This window comes from Bison bison, unplaced genomic scaffold (genome assembly GCF_000754665.1).
Source record: "Bison bison bison isolate TAMUID 2011002044 unplaced genomic scaffold, Bison_UMD1.0 scf7180017864043, whole genome shotgun sequence".
Classification (NCBI taxonomy): Eukaryota; Metazoa; Chordata; class Mammalia; order Artiodactyla; family Bovidae; genus Bison; species Bison bison.
The window spans coordinates 654,775-674,274 of NW_011494615.1; the positions used below are offsets into that span (position 1 = coordinate 654,775).

At 46.3% G+C, this 19,500-nt stretch overlaps 1 protein-coding gene across 3 annotated transcripts in view; it reads right to left on the reverse strand.

Annotated features, from left to right (window-relative positions):
* TRAK1 (trafficking protein, kinesin binding 1) overlaps positions 1-18,990 on the reverse strand; it is a 99,973-nt gene extending 80,983 nt beyond the window's left edge. Inside the window, exon 1 of one of the 3 annotated variants that reach the window (XM_010835453.1) lies at positions 15,664-18,990. In XM_010835453.1, coding sequence (XP_010833755.1) covers positions 15,664-15,754 — 91 coding nt within the window. In that variant the 5' untranslated portion in view covers positions 15,755-18,990. The remainder of the gene's footprint in view (positions 1-15,663) is intronic. The other 2 variants (XM_010835454.1, XM_010835457.1) reach the window with 2 other exon arrangements.
* Positions 18,991-19,500: the final 510 nt, after the last annotated feature.

Below are 19,500 nucleotides of genomic sequence, written 5' to 3' on the forward strand. Positions count from 1 at the left end.
CTTACAGAAGGGGACACTGAGGCCCTGCCGAAGTGCAGCAAACTGGGCGAGGTCTCATGCTGAGCAGTATTGGGACTGGACGCCAGGACCCCCGATCCTCTCCTGGGCCCCCATCCTGAGCCCACCTCCTGACACATACCCCCGGTCACATTCCAGCCCCACAGGGACGGGGACAAGCGCCAGACTTCTCTTTTCATCCTTGCTGCCTCGCTGTGGGCAGTAACCTCGGTCTCCAGGAGTGGGGAAGGACAAGCAGAGACACCCACACAGGAGCAGAAAGAAACTGCCAAAGAAACTAGGATTTGGAGACAGAAACAAAACTTGACACTGGAAGGGCCATGGCCTTACCTGCCCCCAGAAGCAGCTCTTTCTGAGAAAAAGGACAGACAATGACCCCGGTTCAATTCCATGCAGATGGGGTGTTAGGTTCTGAGCTGTTGCTTGATCACACAGGACACCAGCTCCTGTGACAGGAGCACAAGCAGAGATGGTTGAGCCGCCCGGCGGCCACCTTGACAGGCAGAGTCTCTGATGCGAGGTTAAAGTGCCACCTTGTGCAACTGAACGTGGCCCCGTCCACTCAGGCACGCCAGAGCGCTGTGCAAGCAGAGGGCAGGAAGAGGCGGGACAGAGCGAAGCCAGAAGGACCCTGCTATGGAGGCCCCAGGACGTCAAAACTAACTGCAGTGTTCTGCAGAAATAGTGACTCCAACAGGCTTGGCATAGAAATCCACAAAAACAGACGATAGCACATCCCAGGTTAGACTAATTCTAACACAAAGACATAAAGCTAGAACTGCACAGAAATTTTATCTTAAAAGAAAAAATTAATTTTAAGAGATAAACCTCCAAGAAAATGCTCAAAAAATGGGAAGGGGTGGGGGGTGGGGTGGATTACTATTCATTTGAATTTGTTTTAACTAGGTTTCCCAGGTGGCACTCTGCTGTCAATGCAGAAGACCCAAGAGACACAGGTTCGGTCCCTGGGTTGGGAAGATTCCCTGGAGCAGGAAATGGCAACTACTCCAGTATTTGTGCCTGGAAAATTTCCACGGACAGAGGAGCCTGGCGGGCTACAGGCCACGGGGCCGCAAAGAGTCGAACACAACTGAGTGACTGAGCACATATTAAGAAATTTAAAAAAAAAACACAAAACACTTTGGTATTCCAATTTTCTAGATATTTCTTCTTAAAAGTGTATATATTACATACAGTTATTAAATCATCAGAGGAAAATTTTTTACATGAAAATAGCCAGTGTCATTGTGATTGTAATTAATGTGCTCACAGCTGAATTAGTATTTAGACAGATGGAGCTGGTGGAAATTGGAACAACACTTGGAGTAAACAGTTTGACAGCATGTTTGGAGAAGCAAAATTCTGTCATGACCCTCAAACCAGTAACCTCCCACATGGGATTAAATATAAGAGAGGAATCTAAAAAATCTGGAATGCAAAATACATAAGCATGTTTATAGTACATATCTGATAAAGCTAAAAACATGCATAGCCAGGTTCTTTGAAAAGTAAAACAAAATTACCACGTGTGTGTTAGTTGCTCAGTCATGTTCAACTCTTTGGGACCCCATGGACTGTAGCCCACCAGGCTCCTCTACCCATGGAATTTTCCAGGCAAGAACACTGGAGTGGGTTGCCATTTCCTTCTCCAGGGGGTCTTCCTGACCCAGGGATTGAACCCAGGTCTCCTGAATTGCAGGCAGATACTTTACCACCTGAGCTACCAGAGAAACTGGATCAAATTACCTTATGATCCAGCAGTTCCACTTCTGGGTATATACCCAAAAGAAGCGAAAGCAGGGACTTGACCAGATATTTGTACACCACGTTCACAGAGGCATTATTATAACAGCCAAAAAGCAGAAGCAACCCAAGTGTCCGCCAGTGGATAAACAGGTAACAAAATGTGGAGCTGCAATAACATTGGGATATTATTCAGCCTTAAAAAAAGAAGAAAATTCTGACATATATTAAAGTACGGATTATATGCCAACCAAAGTAAGCCAGTCACAAAAGAGCTGAAACTCTATGAATCCTGTTAGAGGAGGCTATTAGATTCAGATTCATAGAGACAGACTGTAGTAGGGTGATTGGCAGGGGATGGAGAGAGAGGGGAACAGGGAATGGGTGTTTAATGGGTACAGTTTCATTTGCAGAAGATGATAAAGTTGACGTAATTTATGGAGGTGATGTGTGTGCAACAAAGTGAATGCACCTAACACCAAAGAACTGTACACTTACTGATGGCTAAAATGGTAAACTTCATGTTATGTGTATTTCACTCTTTTTTTTTTTGGGTACACGGCATGTGGGATCTTAGTTCCCCAAACAGGAATCAAACCTGCTTCCCCTGCAGTGAAATCACAAAGTCCTAACCACTGAACTGCCAGGGAGCGCATTCCTTTTATTTTTTTTTTAATTAAAAGATGCTGCTGCTAAGTCGCTTCAGTCGTGTCCGACCCTGTGCGACCCCATAGACGGCAGCCCACCAGGCTCCCCCATCCCTGGGATTCTCCAGGCAAGAACACTGGAGTGGGTTGCCATTTCCTTCTCCAATGCATGAGAGTGAAAAGTGAAAGTGAAGTCACTCAGTTGTGTCCAACCCTCAGCGACCCCATGGACTGCAGCCTTCCAGACTCCTCCATCCATGGGATTTTCCAGGCAAGAGTACTGGAGTGGGGTGCCATTGCCTTCTCCAAATAAAAAGATGACCACCCTACTATTGTTATCTCCCAATGTATGGCTTTCATTAGTGTTCCAGCTACAAAGTTGCATAACTCCTGTTATTTTTAGTGTCCAATTTTGCAGAACAGTAAGTTGTTCAGAAGCAAGTATTACTGTGTTACAGCAAGAATGCCTATATAAAGTTTAATTTTCAGGTAGTCAAGTTTTTTTTTCCACCAGGGTTACTGAGATATAATTGACTTACAGCACTGTATGTATTTAAAGTGTACAGCATATTGACCTGACCTACATATACCACTGAAATGATGACCACAATAAGTTTAGTGAACGCTCATCATCTCACACTGACAAAAAATTAAAGAAAGAGAAAAACTGTTTCCATGTGATAAAAACTCTTAGGACTTGCTCTCTTAACAACTTCCATATATAACATCAGTTCAGTTCAGTTCAGTCGCTCAGTCGTGTCCGACTCTATGACCCCATGAATTGCAGCACACCAGGCCTCCCAGTCCATCACCAACTCCCGGAGTTCACTCAGACTCACGTCCATACATGCAGCAGGGTTAATTCATCATGTTGTACAACATTTATGTATTTATACACATCATTCATGTTGTACATAAATAAGTACAGTACTTATTTATCTTATAACTGGAAGGCAGTTTTAACAGCCTTCATCCAGCTCCCCCCTCCCTTGACCCCTTTAATAACCACAAATCTGATCTCTTGTTCTATGCCTTTGTTTTTGAAAAATAACTGAACTATGACACTATGTTAGTTCCTGTTACACAACATAGTAATTCAATATTTCTATATATTTCAAAATGATCACCAGGATAGATCTAGTTAGAATCTGTAACCAACCAAAGAGACTACATAATTATTTACTATACTGCCCACATCATACATCTCATACTGTGACTCATTTGTTTTGCAACTAGAAGTCTGTACCACTTACTCTCCCCCTTGATCATTTTCTTTATAATCTTAAGTCTTTGTGTCATGCTTAGGATGGCCTTCCCCATCTCAAGATTATTAATTTAACCAGCAAAATTTACTTCCAGCACTTTTATGGCTTCATTCTTAACATTCTATCTTTGAACCACCTGGATTTTTTTGGGTTTGAAGGAGCTGCTTCCTTGGTGCATCAGATGGTAAAGAATCTGCCTGCAACATAGGAAATGCAGGTTCAGTTTCTGGGTTGGGAAGATCCTCTGGAGAAGGGAATGGCTACCCACTCCAGTATTCTTGCCTGGAGAATTCCATGGACAGAGGAGCCTGGCAGACTACAGTCTACGGGGTTGCAAAGAGTCAGACACAATTGAGTGACTAACACATACACACTTTTTATAACGTATCAAGCTGTACTTTTTATAATGATAACAAACAGAAGCAATAATAATGGCAAATATTTACAGATGCTACTATCTTCAAGTATTTATTTCCACTGATGCATTTAAACCTCCTAAAAGCCCTAAGAGTAGAAATTATTATCATCCCCATTTTCCAGAAGGGGAAACCTAAGGCACAGAGAGATTAAATAACTGAACCTACATCACACAGTAAGTATTAGACCTGGCTTTCTAATACAGAGTCTGGACCCAGTGGCCACAGCCACACCTGTGCTGCCTCTGATCCTCTGGTCTCACTGATTAAATAATTCCTCTGTATACCTCTCTTTTCTCTAAATTGTCCTCCTCTTCCCAACTTCCACTCCCTGGAGTACTTTGCTTTGAAACTTCCTGAGACAGAGAACATCACTAAAGCTTTACTTGTGACCCATTCAGAGACGTTGTCTTTAAACAGGAGCACGTCAGACATGACTGATCTTACTTTTGTCCTGCCTCCTGGTGGTTCTGCTCCCTTGAGGTTTCATTAGTTATCTGTCTTTTGTTTTATAGACTATGTGCTGCCAGATTTTTTTTTTTTTGGTAATGATTTAGGGCAGAATTTTCTTCAAGTGTTGGAAATAGAGGGTGCCAAGCAATGTGCAGGGTGGCCTCCAACTCTGAGTTACCATCACCATTCACCCTTTGAGCTATGCAAACAGTATCATTTTCTTGTGGGGGGTCATGATGTGAAACAGAAGGAAACACTGATTTGAAAGGTCCACATTCTGTCGCTAAAATATGACATCTTATGATGCCAGTGGTTTCCCAGCTACCCACACTCTCTGCTTTCCTTAGTATCAAAGACCTGGGAAGACTCATTTCTTAGCCTCCCTTATAGCAAGGTGTGACCAAGAATGTTAAGTTCTGGTCACTGAGATTTAAGCAGTCATGTGGTGAGGCTTTTCTAAAGGCTGCCTTTCTAGAGCCTGGAATTTGGACATGACAGCTGGAACTTCAGTAGCCTTCTGAGAACATGAGCTGCCTTTGAAGACAAAAAGCATGAGTGTGGTGGAACTGAAGGACCGGAGAAGCCTGGACCTTTGAGGACAGAAGGGTTATACCAGCACTGCAGAGCCTCCCTCTGAACTTCTTTTATATGAAAGAAAAAGAAATCCTGTGATGTGAAGGCACTGTTCTCTGCAGCAAAGCCTAAGCCTTATTGATGAAGGTAGTTTCCATTAAATTATTAATACTAAGAGATAAATCTGTATTTCTCTCATTATCCATAGCAAAAAACAGAATAATTTGCTTATACTTCATCTCACTATTCTTGCTCCTACCTCGGGTTTTGTTGCTCTAATCTAAGGGTTCAGATCCAATTTCCTGTTTTCAAATTAACTCTTTACACTTACATTTGCTTTCTGATTTCCAAATATGTTTACAAACTTGGTATTTATAGTTAAGACTCTCTCAGACCCTCACCCTGAGCAGCTGCCAGAGTTCACAGCCCAGGCCTTCTGTCTCTCTTCTCCTTCCCAAAGTCAGCCCTTTACCAGGGGACAATGGAAGTCAGTTAGCATAGGTGATAAACTTTGAGATAAAGAATTATGTGCCAGATCACAGAGACTTTATTAATAGAACAAAATTTTGTGATCCCAAAATACCTACAGTGCCTCTACCATTCAATGCAGTCAACTGTTTTATTGTTAATCTAAATTAACTTCCTGAACAGGAAATTCTGTTTATAAATGAACAATGGTTAGTTTTTCAAAACACCACATGAGATCATGTGGATATTAAAAGACTTCAAACTCATCCCTAAACAGTTCACTACAGCCTGATAATAAGCAAATAGACAAAACAATACAACCTAAGCATGAAACAATTCCATGTTACTTGAACCAGGTTTCAAACCAACACAAACATAAATTCAAAATGCATTAATAGAAAATTACAGAAGATAACTTTTTACAAAGCAGAATACAAATAAAGAAATATAAAGCTTTGATAAATATAATAAAGGAAAAAATTTTAAGTTATCTTATCAGGTGACGTTGGTATGATACACAAGTACCATGAGCAGTTAAAGTTTCTGTTAAGTGTGCACTTGAATAGCACAGATGACTGCTCAAGAAGATCTCTTGTTCTGCTCTCCAAGGCCAGGGATGAGCAAAGAAAAACAAGGACAGCAGAAACCAAGAAGTGACTTCCTGAAAGCTCATTAAAAATGCAGCCCCACTGGGGGACACGTGAGTGCATTGGTGGGTGACAGCTATAGGGCATGGAGTGTCTTTTTAGGGCGATGAAAATGTTCCAAAATTGACTGTGGTGATGACTGCACAACCCTGTGAACATACTAAAAACCATCAAATTATATGCTATAAATGGGTGAATTATATGGTATGTGAATTCTATCTCAATGAAGCGGTTACTCACATACAAAAAATGTAACCACAAAGAATGTTTAAAAAGGGCACTAGGCACACCTACCATCTTTGGACACATCTCCAAATCTTCTACCAAACACTGTTCATAAAAGATGCATCTGACTCTACCTAAAAGGTTAATCACCTTTCCCACCATTCTAGCAAAGCCCAAGGAATTTCTAATACCCTTCTAGCCATTTCTACTGAAAACGGGTCAAGTGAAATAAGAGCTCATGCTTAAAAACAATAAGCTCTGGCTGCCTGGAGAATCCAACCATATGGACCAACTGTTCGTGGCTTAACAATGCTGAGTGGGTGGGGTATTACTAGACCCACCAGAAGCCCTTTGAATTTATTTATTTGGCTTCTCAACTAAAAAGGGATATTTCTCTCTTGTTAAGTTGACATCCTGATACAGATCAGGGCATGAAGGTGTCGACCAGGAGTCCACCAAACCATGGTCCACTGAAAATTCAGTCCCCTGTCTGATTTTATAAATAAAAATTCCACTGGAACAGAACTACACCCATTCCTTAAGGTACTGTCTGTGGCTGCTGTCAACTACAACAACAAAGACCACAGAACCAACAAACCTGAAACATTTACTCTCTGGCCCTTTAGGGAGAAGTGTGCCAACCCCTGGCTCTAGGCCATTGGGGTCTACAGCCTTCCCCTACCCACACCCACCCAGTTCCCTAGCCCAGCAGAGCTAAGAGACAACGCCAAGGGCCTAAAGGTCACTGATACCTTGGGGTTTTCCTGAAGACCACCTACATGCCTCTGCCATTCAAGGCCACTCCAGCTACCTGAGGATCTTCTAAAATCCAGGCTGATCTTCCCTCACTTCCCACCCTTGCTGTGGCTCATTGTGAATGGAGTATCATTTCCCAACTCTGTGACCTTGAGCTGGGCCATGGAACTTCCCTTGGCCAGTGGAATGTGAGTGGACATCACTTACTGCATATCCAATCAGAGGCTCTGAATATCCCTGTGTGGTTATATTTGTCCCCTTGAGCTCCTGTCCTCTGCCAGGAGAAGAATGTGGCCCTAGACAGCTGCCGCCCTAGGGCCAGACACGTGGAACAAACCTGAACTGAAGCCCAGGCGTGGAAACTTAAGACCAGGAGCAAGGAATAAGTGTTGCAGTAGCCACTGTAGAATTGGGAGTTGTTTGTTACCCAGCATTTCTACAGCAAAACCTGACTAATACACACCCAATTTAAAATCATGTAAAGTACGGCCACTGATAACTAGGAGGATGAAGTTTACTGCATAGGCCTGAAATTCCATCACCATCAAGATCTCCTAACAAGTAGTCTAAGCAAGAAAGATGTGGCCATACTTGGCTTTCATAATACCCTCTTGTACAAAAAATGACTTCTGGAACTAACTCTAGCAAAGAGCAGATGGGAAGAGAATACAGGTGGGACAGACCAAGGCAGAAGAAGGGATAGGGGAGGATTTCTTCTGTTCTACACATCTAAAGTTGCCATCCCTATCTGCCAGACTCTCAAGACAATTAACTCCTCTTTTTTCCAAACCCTTTCAAAAGGTGCAAACCCTGGACTGCTGCAGGTGGCTGGTCTCCAGATTAAGGCTGCCACTCCTGCTGCTAGTGCTTCCCTGACCCACTAGGTGGAGCTGCATCCGCACCCGGGCAGGCCTGCACCCTCTCTCAGGTCCCAGACAAAGGAAGGAGAGATCAGAATACTTTCAGGCTTCTTCAAACCTAGACTTGACCCTTCCCACTTCTACTCACCACAAACCCCTACTTAAATAGAAGTGAAAAAGCTTTGAGCCATGGAATTCAAACCTGAAGTTATGACAACCTGAGTTGTCTCTTGTGAGGTTTTTCTCAATACAGAAAAAAAAAATAGAGTAATATTTATCAGATTCACTGAAATCTAACATGTTGGACTGGGCGTGAGAACAGAATTTCTACCAAAAGAGAAGGGAAGTCAGGGTCCTCCTACCCACTGGCTTTGCCTCCTTATCATCTTTCTAACCATTAATCTGCAAGACCTTCCTTCTCTCCCGCCAAGAACATGAGCCAGGTGTATGGTCCACCACACAGATCAAAATCCAGCTAGGGCTGAAAACCGCCTGGAAGAGGACCATTTGAGTCTCACCCTGAGCAGACTCTCTGGGGGCCTGGGCTTTGTGTGGGCATCCTCTGGCTCCTCTAGCCACACTAGTTCATTTCCTTCCATCTGCTTTTCAAAGTCCTTGCTCATTTGCGACTCACACTATGCCTGGCGTGTGCTCACTTGTCTACTGTCCAGCCCGTGGCATCAGGTCCGCAGTCACCTTCCCCACCGTGCCCATCACCTCCCAGTCAGACACCATCCAACTCCCCGCTCTCCACTCCTGGACCATCCCCCTCCTGGATCACACGCCGGTCCTCCCAGCTCTCAAGCCCTCCACTCTTTGACTCCTCTACCACATTACCTCCAGTGCCTCTGCCCATCAGCTTTATTCTCACAGCCCTTCCTCCTTCTGTGGTAAGTTCGTGGCATCCACAGGACAAAACCCAATTCTGCACAAAAACAAATGGTCCACCTTACTCTGCCCTGCAGCTGGGCTGGGCGGGCCGGGTGGAGGAATTACAAGCACGCTGGGCAGAGAGAGAGCCCTAGAACACCGTGGGCTCCCAGGCTCACCACCCCATGTCCCCCTCCAGCATGGTATCCACAGAGGCCTTCGGGCACCAGGGACAGAAGTGAGATGGGCTGGATAGGGTCTGAAACAGCCTCTCCCTGGACAGTGAACTAGGGTAACACAGCCTCTGCACAGCTTCCAGGTGCCCAGCGCAGGAGCTGGTTGGTCTTCTCTCTTTCCTCCTCTCCCAGAGGTTGGTCGTTCCCTCCTGAAGACGCCCAGAACTCCCGGCCTGCAGGCCTCTTCTTCACTCCATTCCCCTCTCTGCCCAATTTACCTCCATACAAGAATTCAGAGGGGTTCCCTGGTAGCTTAGCTGGTAAAGAATCCTCCTGCAATGCAGCAGACCCTGGTTCGATTCCTGGGTCAGGAAGATCCCCTGGGGAAGGGATAGACTACCCACTCCAGTATTCCTGGGCTTCCCTGGTGGCTCAGATGGTAAAGAATCCACCTGCAATGCAGGAGACCTGGGTTTGGTCCCTGGGTTGGGAAGATGCCCTGGTGGAGGGCATGGCAACCCACTCCAGTATTCTTGCTTGGAGAATCCCCAAGGATAGAGGAGCCTCGCGGCCTGCAGTCCATGGGATCGCAGAGTCAGATACAACCGAGCGACTAAGCACAGCACAGCATAGCACAATAATTCAGAAGAGGTCCTGCATGGGCACTGCAGGCAGGGTGAACGGAGGCCCTCTCCACTCCATCCTCTCACCTCCAAGGTGTTTCTAGCTAAATCCCGGTGTTTCCCAATGAGCAGTCCAAAGCCCTTCATCATCACAGGAAACATGTTACCCAGCACAATAGGAAAAGGGGCCAGCTTTACAACAGGCCAACTTCACCCCCTCCACATGCTGGAAAACACCAAAGAACATTAACCCAGCATGGCCTGTAACCTGTTGTCTCTACCTAAGAGGTCTTGAGTCTTGGCCAACCTAGATCTATCTTGGTTGCAAAAACTTTCTACAAAGGGGGGAAAAAAAGAACTGTGTTTGTTTTTATGAAGTGGAGGATGGGAAGAACTGGGAAGGGAGAGGAGGAGAAGGGAGGAGAAACACGTGGCAAGGAGGAGAGAAGAGGGGTGGGAGGGAAAAAAGATGGAGGGAGGGAAGGGGATGAAGTGGGGAGAGGAAGAGAAGAAGAAAAGGGGGTAGAAAAAGAAAACTGAAAATGAAAGTTCTCCAAGAGCACCGTCTGGCACCAGAGAGCCCACTGACCCCAGTCTCTGTGGCATTCCCTGTTCTGCATATGAGACCTTTTATGCCTGGCTTCTTTTACCTCGCATGCTGCTTCCAAGTGCTATCCATGCTATATAGCACGTATCAGTACTTCACCCCTTTTTATCCCTGAATCCTACCCCATGGTATGAATATACTGCATTTTGTTTATCCAATCATCAACTGATAGACATTTGGGTCTCCTTTCTGGCTACTGTGAATAATGCTGCTTGGAACACACATATAAAGTTTTGTGTGGACTTATGTTTTCATTTCTCTTGGGTACATAACTTGGAGAAAAACTGTTACGTCATACAGCAGCTACTATGTTGAACCTGAGGAACCACCAGACTGCTTTCCATGGGGCAAGCTTTGGGGAAGTTTGTTACACAGTGAGAGATGACTAATACAAGAGAATTAAACAAAGTTAGACACAAGAGGCATTGAGGACCGTGTGAGGCACACAGCAAGCACTCTGTTGGTGCTAGCTACTATTATCAGAGCACCTTCCCCCTCACGGCCTTTGCTCATGCATTGAGGACCGTGAGAAGCACACAGTAGGCACTCTGTCAGTGTTAGCTACTATTATCAGAGCACCTTCCCACCCCAGGGCCTTTGCTCACGCTATCCAACGTGTGGATTGCTCCTTCCCTCTCTCCCTCTCTGCCGACACCTACACAGCCTTCAGATTTCTGCCTAAATATGGCTTTCCTACAGGAGCCTTCTTACAAATGCTACTTCAGAAATCCCCTTTACATAATCTCTAAGCACCCTGTACTTCTGTGAATTATGGACATAGTCATAGTTAAACAGTAATTTGTGTAACTATTTTCAAGACATTTTTTCCTCTTCTGAAATATAAAAGAATCTCACCCTGGCACACTACCCTACCCTATGCACACACAACAGAATCTCCAGAATACCTCTTAAAGGCCAACAACCCACTAGAAAAATGAGCAAAGACAAAAAGCAGGCTGTTTGCAGAAAATGAGACAAAAGAGAAAGGAGGAACAGACTCATTCATAATTAAGAAGAAACAAAATAAGATGAAATACCGTTTTGTATGACTATCTGATTAACCATGATGAAAATGGTCGATTAAACCCAAAGACCCCTGCCTCCCCACATGGACGCTGGGCACTTAATAGGTGCAGGCTCTTTGGAGGGCTGTGCTGCGATGCACAGCAAATCCTAAATTATTAGCCCACAGACATGTGAAATAAGTGACCCAAAAGACATACATGCAAGAATGTTGTTCCTTGGGGCACTGTTAAAAAGCAAACACTGGGAACAAAGCAACTGTCAAGAGGGGACTGACAAAAACAGTGGCTCATTCTTGGCCGCTGAGAGGCCAGTATGGTTAACTGCAACCCTATCCACAGGGGCAGCGCCTGCCTGCTCACTGCATACTCTAAGGAGGCCAGGTTTGTGAAGCTACAACCAGAACTCAGGCTCCATTATTTTACTTTAGTTTCTCCTTTACATTACAATAAGGCATTCCATTGTTATTTCTAAGATGATGTATTTAGAAGGATTCATTACCTATTAACCTGGTTAATAAAGGAGGAACTGCACAATGTTTGTTACAAAAAAAAAACCCCATATGTCTGAGAACATAAATAAATGGAAGATGATAATGATACAACCAAACAACGAGCAACTATGAAGCCATTTCAAAGCATAAGGCAACATCCTATGTACTGCAATGAAGCAATCATAATATTGTTAATTTTTAAAATGCAGATTTGGGTATACAGCATGGTCCCGTTAGTGTATTTTCAGAAAAAAAGAATTAGTTGCATAAAAACTTACTGGAACGATTTTTTAATGGTTAAACTGTACAGATGGAAGGGTGATTGCTACTCACATTCACTATGCTTTGGTACACTTTTGAGTTTTACTATTTGCATGTGTAATTTTTATCATTAAAACTCTACTTAAATGAACTTAATAGAAGAGAAAAACACACAATGAAGGAGGTTAAATAAGGTCAGAAAGCAACACTGTTGGGTCCAGACCCCAAGGATGCCTGGTTTACAGGAGAGGACAGGCCTCCCCACTCTGCACCTCCTTAAAGATGAGGGGGATATCAGTCCCTGCCCGGCAGGGTTGTGCTGAGAACAAAGTGAGTTTCCAGAGCAGTGCCTGGAAGCCTGCCAGCCACAGAGCAACTACCCAGTAAGTGTCAGCCTTTGTTAGGATCTGTGATGGCTAATTGTCAACTAAACTGAGCCGTGGGGTACCCAGATATTTGGCCGAACATTACTCTGGGTTGTTTCTGTGAGGGTGTTTTTGGATAAGATTAAGATTTAAATCGGTAGACTGAGTAGAGCAGATTCCCCCTCCATGACGTGGGAGGGCCTCATCTAATCCATAGCAAGGTCTGAATAGAACAAAAAGGCTGACTCTCCCTAGGGTAAGACAGAATTCCTCCTGCCTGACTGCCCTCCAGCTGACATCAGCTTTTTCCTACCTTTGGACTCAAACTGAAACACTGGCTCTTTCTAGGCTGTTAGTGTTCGTTGCTCAGTCATATCTGACTTTTTGTGACCCCACGGACTGTAGCCGACCAGGCTCCTTTGTCCATGGAATTCTCCACGCAAGAATACTGGAGTGGGTTGCCATTCCCTTCACCAGGGGATCTCCCTAACCCAGGGATCGAACCTGGGTCTCCTGCATTACAGGCAGATTCTTTACCGTCTGAGCCACTGAGCCTGCTAATCTCTGGACTGGAATTACACCACTGCCTCTCCTGGGTCTCCAGCTTGCCAACTATATATCTTGGGACATGTCAGCTTCCATAAGTGCATAAGCCAATTCCTTAGAATATGATATATAAACATATATAATATAATAAAAATATCCTGTTGGTTCTGTTTCTCAGAAAACCCCTAACACAGATTTATGAAATTTGATTTGTTCCAAGTCCAATTACAGCTATAAAGTTCCTGTTCATGACAGTTTCTGCTTGATTTGCTCAAGTTTGTCTGAGATCAAGATCAGAGGTCAGAGAAGAAAGTCAAGGTTCTTGGGGCCATGAGTCCCAGAATCACCAGTGAACTGTGTGGCTGGGAGAACATTCAAACCCACCTGCAAGCCACACCCAGCACTCTCTCTTGCTGAATCCCTTTCAAGTCCCTACAGCAAACCTCAGCAGAGGGGCACAAAAGGATGCTGAGGACAAAGGCGCACGTCTGGCCCTTCCAGTCCCCCTAAGGAGCAGCTTGAACACAGCGTGTGTGAAGCGACAACTGCTCTGATACTTGCAAAACAAATCAAAGTAAATCCATTATGAAAACCTGGTACCTAAAGGAACACCCTTAGGAATGCTTTTTGTGGCTGGGGACTCAATGTACTGAAGCCCTTGCAAAGCACCCCTGATCAAATCTTTAATAACACTACTCTTTATTTTTTATTTTATTTTTAAATTTGGCCACGCCATGTAGCATGTGGGATCTTCATTACACCACAACTAGGGATCAAACCCGTGGGCCTTGCATTGGAAGTGCAGAGTCTTACCCACTGGAATGCCAGGGAGGTCCCTTTATTTTTTTATTTTAATTTATCATTTGCCAGCTTCCTAAAACAGTTTGAAACGGGCAAAGACTAACACCAATACATCAGATACATTAAAACTTGTCTCAAATTCAGAACAAAAATGAATTATGAAGATAAGAATATATCAGGCATCTGTAACTATAGCCTGTCAATCATATATCAGGACTCTTACTAATAATTTTAACTAAATTTTACAGTACATGTCAAAACCCTGTCTAATAAATATTCTACCCATTCACCTAAGGATGAGGAGTGGAGGAGAAGCAAGGTCAGCATGTTTAAAAGACAAAAGTGAGTGTTTTTTGTGTTTTGCTGAAGATTAAGTGTTAGCCCTAAAACCAGCATAACAGGGCCCTCCTCCTGCACTGCACTTGCAAAAAAAAACCAACTGCTAAACCGGGGCCATTCAACTGAGAGAAGCAAAGATCATTTCTAAGTTACGAATTCAGAAAAAGATGTGCGGTTCCCTAGACTCTAATTCACATTTTCCCACTCTGTAAAAGAAGGGGTGTTTCATCATCCATTTTTTTCTGTTTCATTTAGCCAAGTAAACACCATTAACATTATACATTTTCAATGGAAAACACAATAAAAATTTTATACTAGACAGGAATTGATAAGCAAGACTTCACATTTAATCATAAAAGATGTCCATAATATTTTATTTGAGCATGTTTTCAGAGGGTACGTCACCAAGTCTGATGGCTTAAATTGGTGACAGAAGAGGACCAAATCTGAAATGGTGGCCCTGCAATGACAAGGACAGTCCCCATGAGCATAGTGGGAGCAATCCTGGCTGGCTCACAGCAAGTCACTTCCGCCTCTGCCCACCTCCAGAGCTCTGGAAGGGGAGACCAGATCTCACCTGTGGACACCATCAAAAAGCTGGCCTCAGGTAGATGCTAGTTGAACAGAATTACTGACCAAGCCTGAAGATATTTTAAATACACACACACCACAGCATCTCTATAATCTCCCATCCAGAGTTCTCACATGTCTTGAAATCTACAACTGAATGGAACAAGAAGAGCTCGCGCTTCCGAGAAACTCACTGGTGTGTGGTCCCAGACAGACCATGAGTAACAGCATATAGACAACAGGACAGAAACTAGATGCACCAACCGTCGGACTCTGATCAGCTTAGAGGAAGTGAGCAGAAACGTTAGCCCCACAACATGAGACAAGCCAGAGCAGAACCGATTAGCAAGCGCACCATCACCGGGGTGTGGACGGGAGGGACAGGACCAAGCACATTTAATAGAGGGGGAAAAAAAAACAGGGTAGAAAAAGAGGAAAGGATGGGGGGAGACGCTGTCTGACTGTGTTCCTCACCTTCTGAAAAATCCCTTGCTGACCCAGACATCAGATGAGGCTTTAAGAAACCAGGATAAGACACAGGATCAGTAAAGTCACAGAGGAGGAGAGGTCAGAGAGGACCTTGGAGACCTTGCTCAGCCGCTTCAGAGATTTCGGAGGGCAAGGTGGTGGGAGTCCTGAAGCCTGGTCCCAACTCAGACATGCTGCTCACGGCCCTGCGGGGGTCACCCACCTCTCCTGAGCCTGGATGAGGGACTAAGAGGGGTGTGAGCGGCTTCCAAGGTCCCTCCACTCTGCATGTCAACAAGTCAATACTGCAGTTTCCCATCCCAGGTCCAAGGACAACCTGCCAAGCTGAATAGAACAGGAGAGAAACAACTTCTCCTGCGGCCTTTCGCCTCTCTGGCCACAATCTTCACAAAGAAAAGCACAGTGGACACGCCGGGCAAACACACTCACCACATGAGCTTGTCCGAATGAGCCTGCCTGGGCAGAGTCCCGGCAGAGGCTGGGCCCTCACGGGCTGCCCGAACTGAAACACCAGGGCCATGTGCAGAAAGAGACTCCAGCGGCAGTTCAGAGCGAAGAGCGATCCCCCATTAGCACCCAGCCTGGGCAGCACCTCGGCCCAGCCACCTTCTGTACCTACTCAGCATTTCTCTGAGTTTGCTTGTCGGGGCAAATCCTAAGACTGTGCACTGCCCTGGAAGCACAATGGGTTACGTAACTCCAGGCAGCCTGGGCACCCTATCGGCTCATCTCGTTAAACCACCCCAAACCAAAAAATGACGCACCCCAAAATGTGATATCCCTGGGGAGGAGTAGGGAGAGGGGGAGCGGGGCTTTGTGCTGGGCAATTTGGCTTTGCCTAAAAATGAGAGAGGAACAAAAAGCCTGTTGTTCATCTCAGAGCTCCCTGGGAACCGGGGGTGGCATGGATTTATCTGAGGCTGGATGCCAAGCGGTCTCCCAGGACTGCGCTTGGGCAAAGCCCTTGGAGTCCACATACATGTTCTTGGGGATACTCAAGAGGGTTTTCTGGTTTGTGTCTTCCTCCCGAAGACCAACATATAAAGCTTTAACCTGAGCGTGTTCTGCACTGTCTGGCCGCCTTAAGCACATAACAGTGGCTGTGTTTACACTCTTGTTTACCAAGCCGCTGCCAAACGTGACAGCACTGAGCTGTTTCTCAGCTGTCCCATGGCTCCTGCTATGGATGTTCCAGCAAAGAACCACCAGCTACCACGCCCCATAGGGCTTGACGTTTCAGCACTGCCATTCTGCCATTACTCTGCGCTCGTTCGTCACGTTCAAAGTGAAACTACTTTAACAAGTGAAACGCTTCCTGGATTTCACTGGCAAAATGCCACTAGAATCCCAGTGGTGAGCTTATGTGTTCAGACAAATGAAAATGCAGCTGGGACACTGCCTCCTCGGAGAAGCCCTCCTGGTATCCCCCATCCTCGCCTCTTCAAGGCTCAGCCAGGCACCCTCCGTGGTGTTCTTCCGTGTGCCAGTGCTTATCATTGGTCTAACCATGCTGCATAGCCTATTTCTACTCGCTTATCTGTCTCCCCACCTGGACTGTATTCCTGGCGGAGGTGGGGCAGGGAACATGTATCTTGGGGTCAGGATCTACATCAAGCCCCACCCCTTAGAGCTCAGGGATCTTAGGCAGGATGCTGAGCCTTTCCTGACTTAGTCCTTTTACTTGCAAAAAAAGGGACAACATTCCCCACTTCATGGGAATGCAGTAATAATTAAAGAACACATTTCATTCACTCAGCAAACAGTTACTGAGTAACGGCCACATCCAGGTGCTCTTATAGTCATGAGACTCAAGGACGCACAAAATCCGTGCCCTTGCCTTTGTGATTACCCTAGCAGTAGCTTCTATTTAACTGCAAGTTTGGTCAACAAAATGCAACCACGGTAGTGCATGGCTAAATCTGGGGAGGAAGCTAAAGCAGGTAAGGGAGATGGGGAAAGGGATAGACCATTCTGTCTTCAGGGGACTCACTAAAGGCCTCCAAGGACTGCCATTTGGAGAAAGTACAGTAGGAATCAGGAGGCCACCTGCGGTTAAGGCCACCCAGGAGCTGGACAGCAGCAAGAACAAAGGCCCTGAGATGGGATGATGTTCTGGGTCTGTCCAAAAATTAGTGAGGAGGCCAGTGTATCTGGAATGGAGTGAGCTGAAGAGGAGATGGGTCAAATGGGCACAGGAAACCCTGTCACTTAAGCCATGGACAGAAGGGAGCCCAGGGGAGGTGTGGAGCAGAAGAGTTAAGCCATCCAACTTTGTATTTACTGAGTCACTCCTTTGGATAGGCAGAGACCGGACTGCACAGAGGCAAGCAAGGAAGCAGGAGGCCCAGTCAGGAGGCCACTGCAACAATCTGAGCGTGAGATGAAGGTGGCTTCGACCAGTTACTGTTGGGGCTGGCGAGAACCAGTCAAACTCTGGACACAGTGTGAACCATGAGTCACTAGACTTCCTAGTGAACCAGGATAGGAAAGAGAGACAGAGGTCACGAGTGCCTCCAAGGCTTCTGGTCTGAGCAGCTGAAAGGGCAAAAGGACCATTTAGAAAGACTGCAAAGAAAGCAGATGGAGGAGGAAACCAGGAGCTCACTAAAGGCCAGGGTAGTCATAGGCATCCACGTACAAATGCCGTGCTGTGGAGTCAGACCCTCACATCTGGCCTTCAGGGAAAGTCCAGCATGAGGGCAGGCACTGGTAGCAGTCAGCGCAGAGGCAGGTTCCAACTCCTGGAGCCTGGGAGAGATCACTTAGGGAGTCACAGACCCAGGAGAGAGAAGAGCTGAGCCCCGGGGCTTCCCAGTTCCTGGAGAGGAGCAGCCAGCCAGGTCAGGACCCAAAGCCAAGGGAGGACCACATTTTTAGGAGAAGGGGGTGGCCGGCAGTGTCAACTCCTGCCGAGAAGGCTGAGGATGGACTGCCGAACTGCACGAGGCCATCAGTACTAGGGGTACGGTGGGGCCCAAGCCTGTGCATAGTGGACACATGAGAAAACAGGAGAAAAACCAGAGTCAGCAAACCAAAGAGCAGAGACAGGGATGCTGGCTGTGGGGAAAAGAGCAAAGAAGGATTCCTTTTAAGAAGGAGAATGTGGTCACCTGTTTTTGTGCTAATAGGAGAGACACAGGAGCAAGGAGAAACGGATGGTGTGATAGAGACAGGACAGGTGCTGGACGCGTGTCCTCTGGGGGCCAGGCAAGTAGCAGGAAGATTCAGCTCACAAGTGGAGGAAGGGCTCGGCACCCAGGGGTTCGGTGGCATCTCCACGCCCCTTTTAGCCAGGAAGCTTTTGACGTGGGGTGGGGTGGGGTCCTCAATGCTTAACTGGTGAGAAAACGGTGAAAACCAACTGGAAGCCAAATCTGCATATCTGAAACTGTCAACGAACATTATTTCCAACAAGAGTGTGAAACCAAACGGCGCAGACAAGGTGAGAGCTGGGCAGAAAATTCGATAAAAACGCAACTAGATGCATTACGAGGCTCCTTGCTGCTGTTGCGCACACCAGCCCTCACCGTTCCCACTCGCAGCCCCTCCAGTGCCAGCTCCAAACACTTGTCCCGAGGATCCCTCAAGGAGAGAAACAAGCCAGAGCTCCGTTACAATGCGCCTGAAGAGCAGGTGCTACCAGTGCACTGGGTGGGTGGGGCGTGGATCCCCCTGTTCCCAGGACACTGGGAAGGTGTGACTGACACAGGTGTCTATGAGAACTTGAACTTGACGGTGTGCACAGGGCCCTGCGGGGAGTTCCCCGCTGCTGCAGCCCACAGCACCATGGCATGTTATTTTCATTACACCTGTTTTATGTCAGAAGAAACAGAGCCTCAGGGAGAGGGGCGAGGGACCAAACTACCCTGAGCATCGCTACGGGCCGGGCGCACGGCTCAAGACTCAGTGCTCCCATCTCTAACCTTCAGGACAATTCTATTACACAGTGTGTTCATCTCAGACAGTTCAGTCCTGGACGATAGGTCTCACAATCCCAAAGCTGTGACTCCTTGCCCTTTGGTGGTCTCTCCTCAACCTCCAGGTCCCTCCCCAGACCCCCTCCTGCAGCCCCACCATTCCCCAGTCCTCACTGACTCCCCCATCCCCGGCAGGGAGAGGCCCCTTACCGGTGATGGTGCAGGCATCTCGGTACCCTCTGCAGCTGGGCGCATCTTCCACGGCCTCGCTCACATAGTGCTCCTCGGGGATGCCCAGGCCGCAGGCTAGGACTGCATGGTTGCACGCCTCCGAAGGGGGCACAGAGTT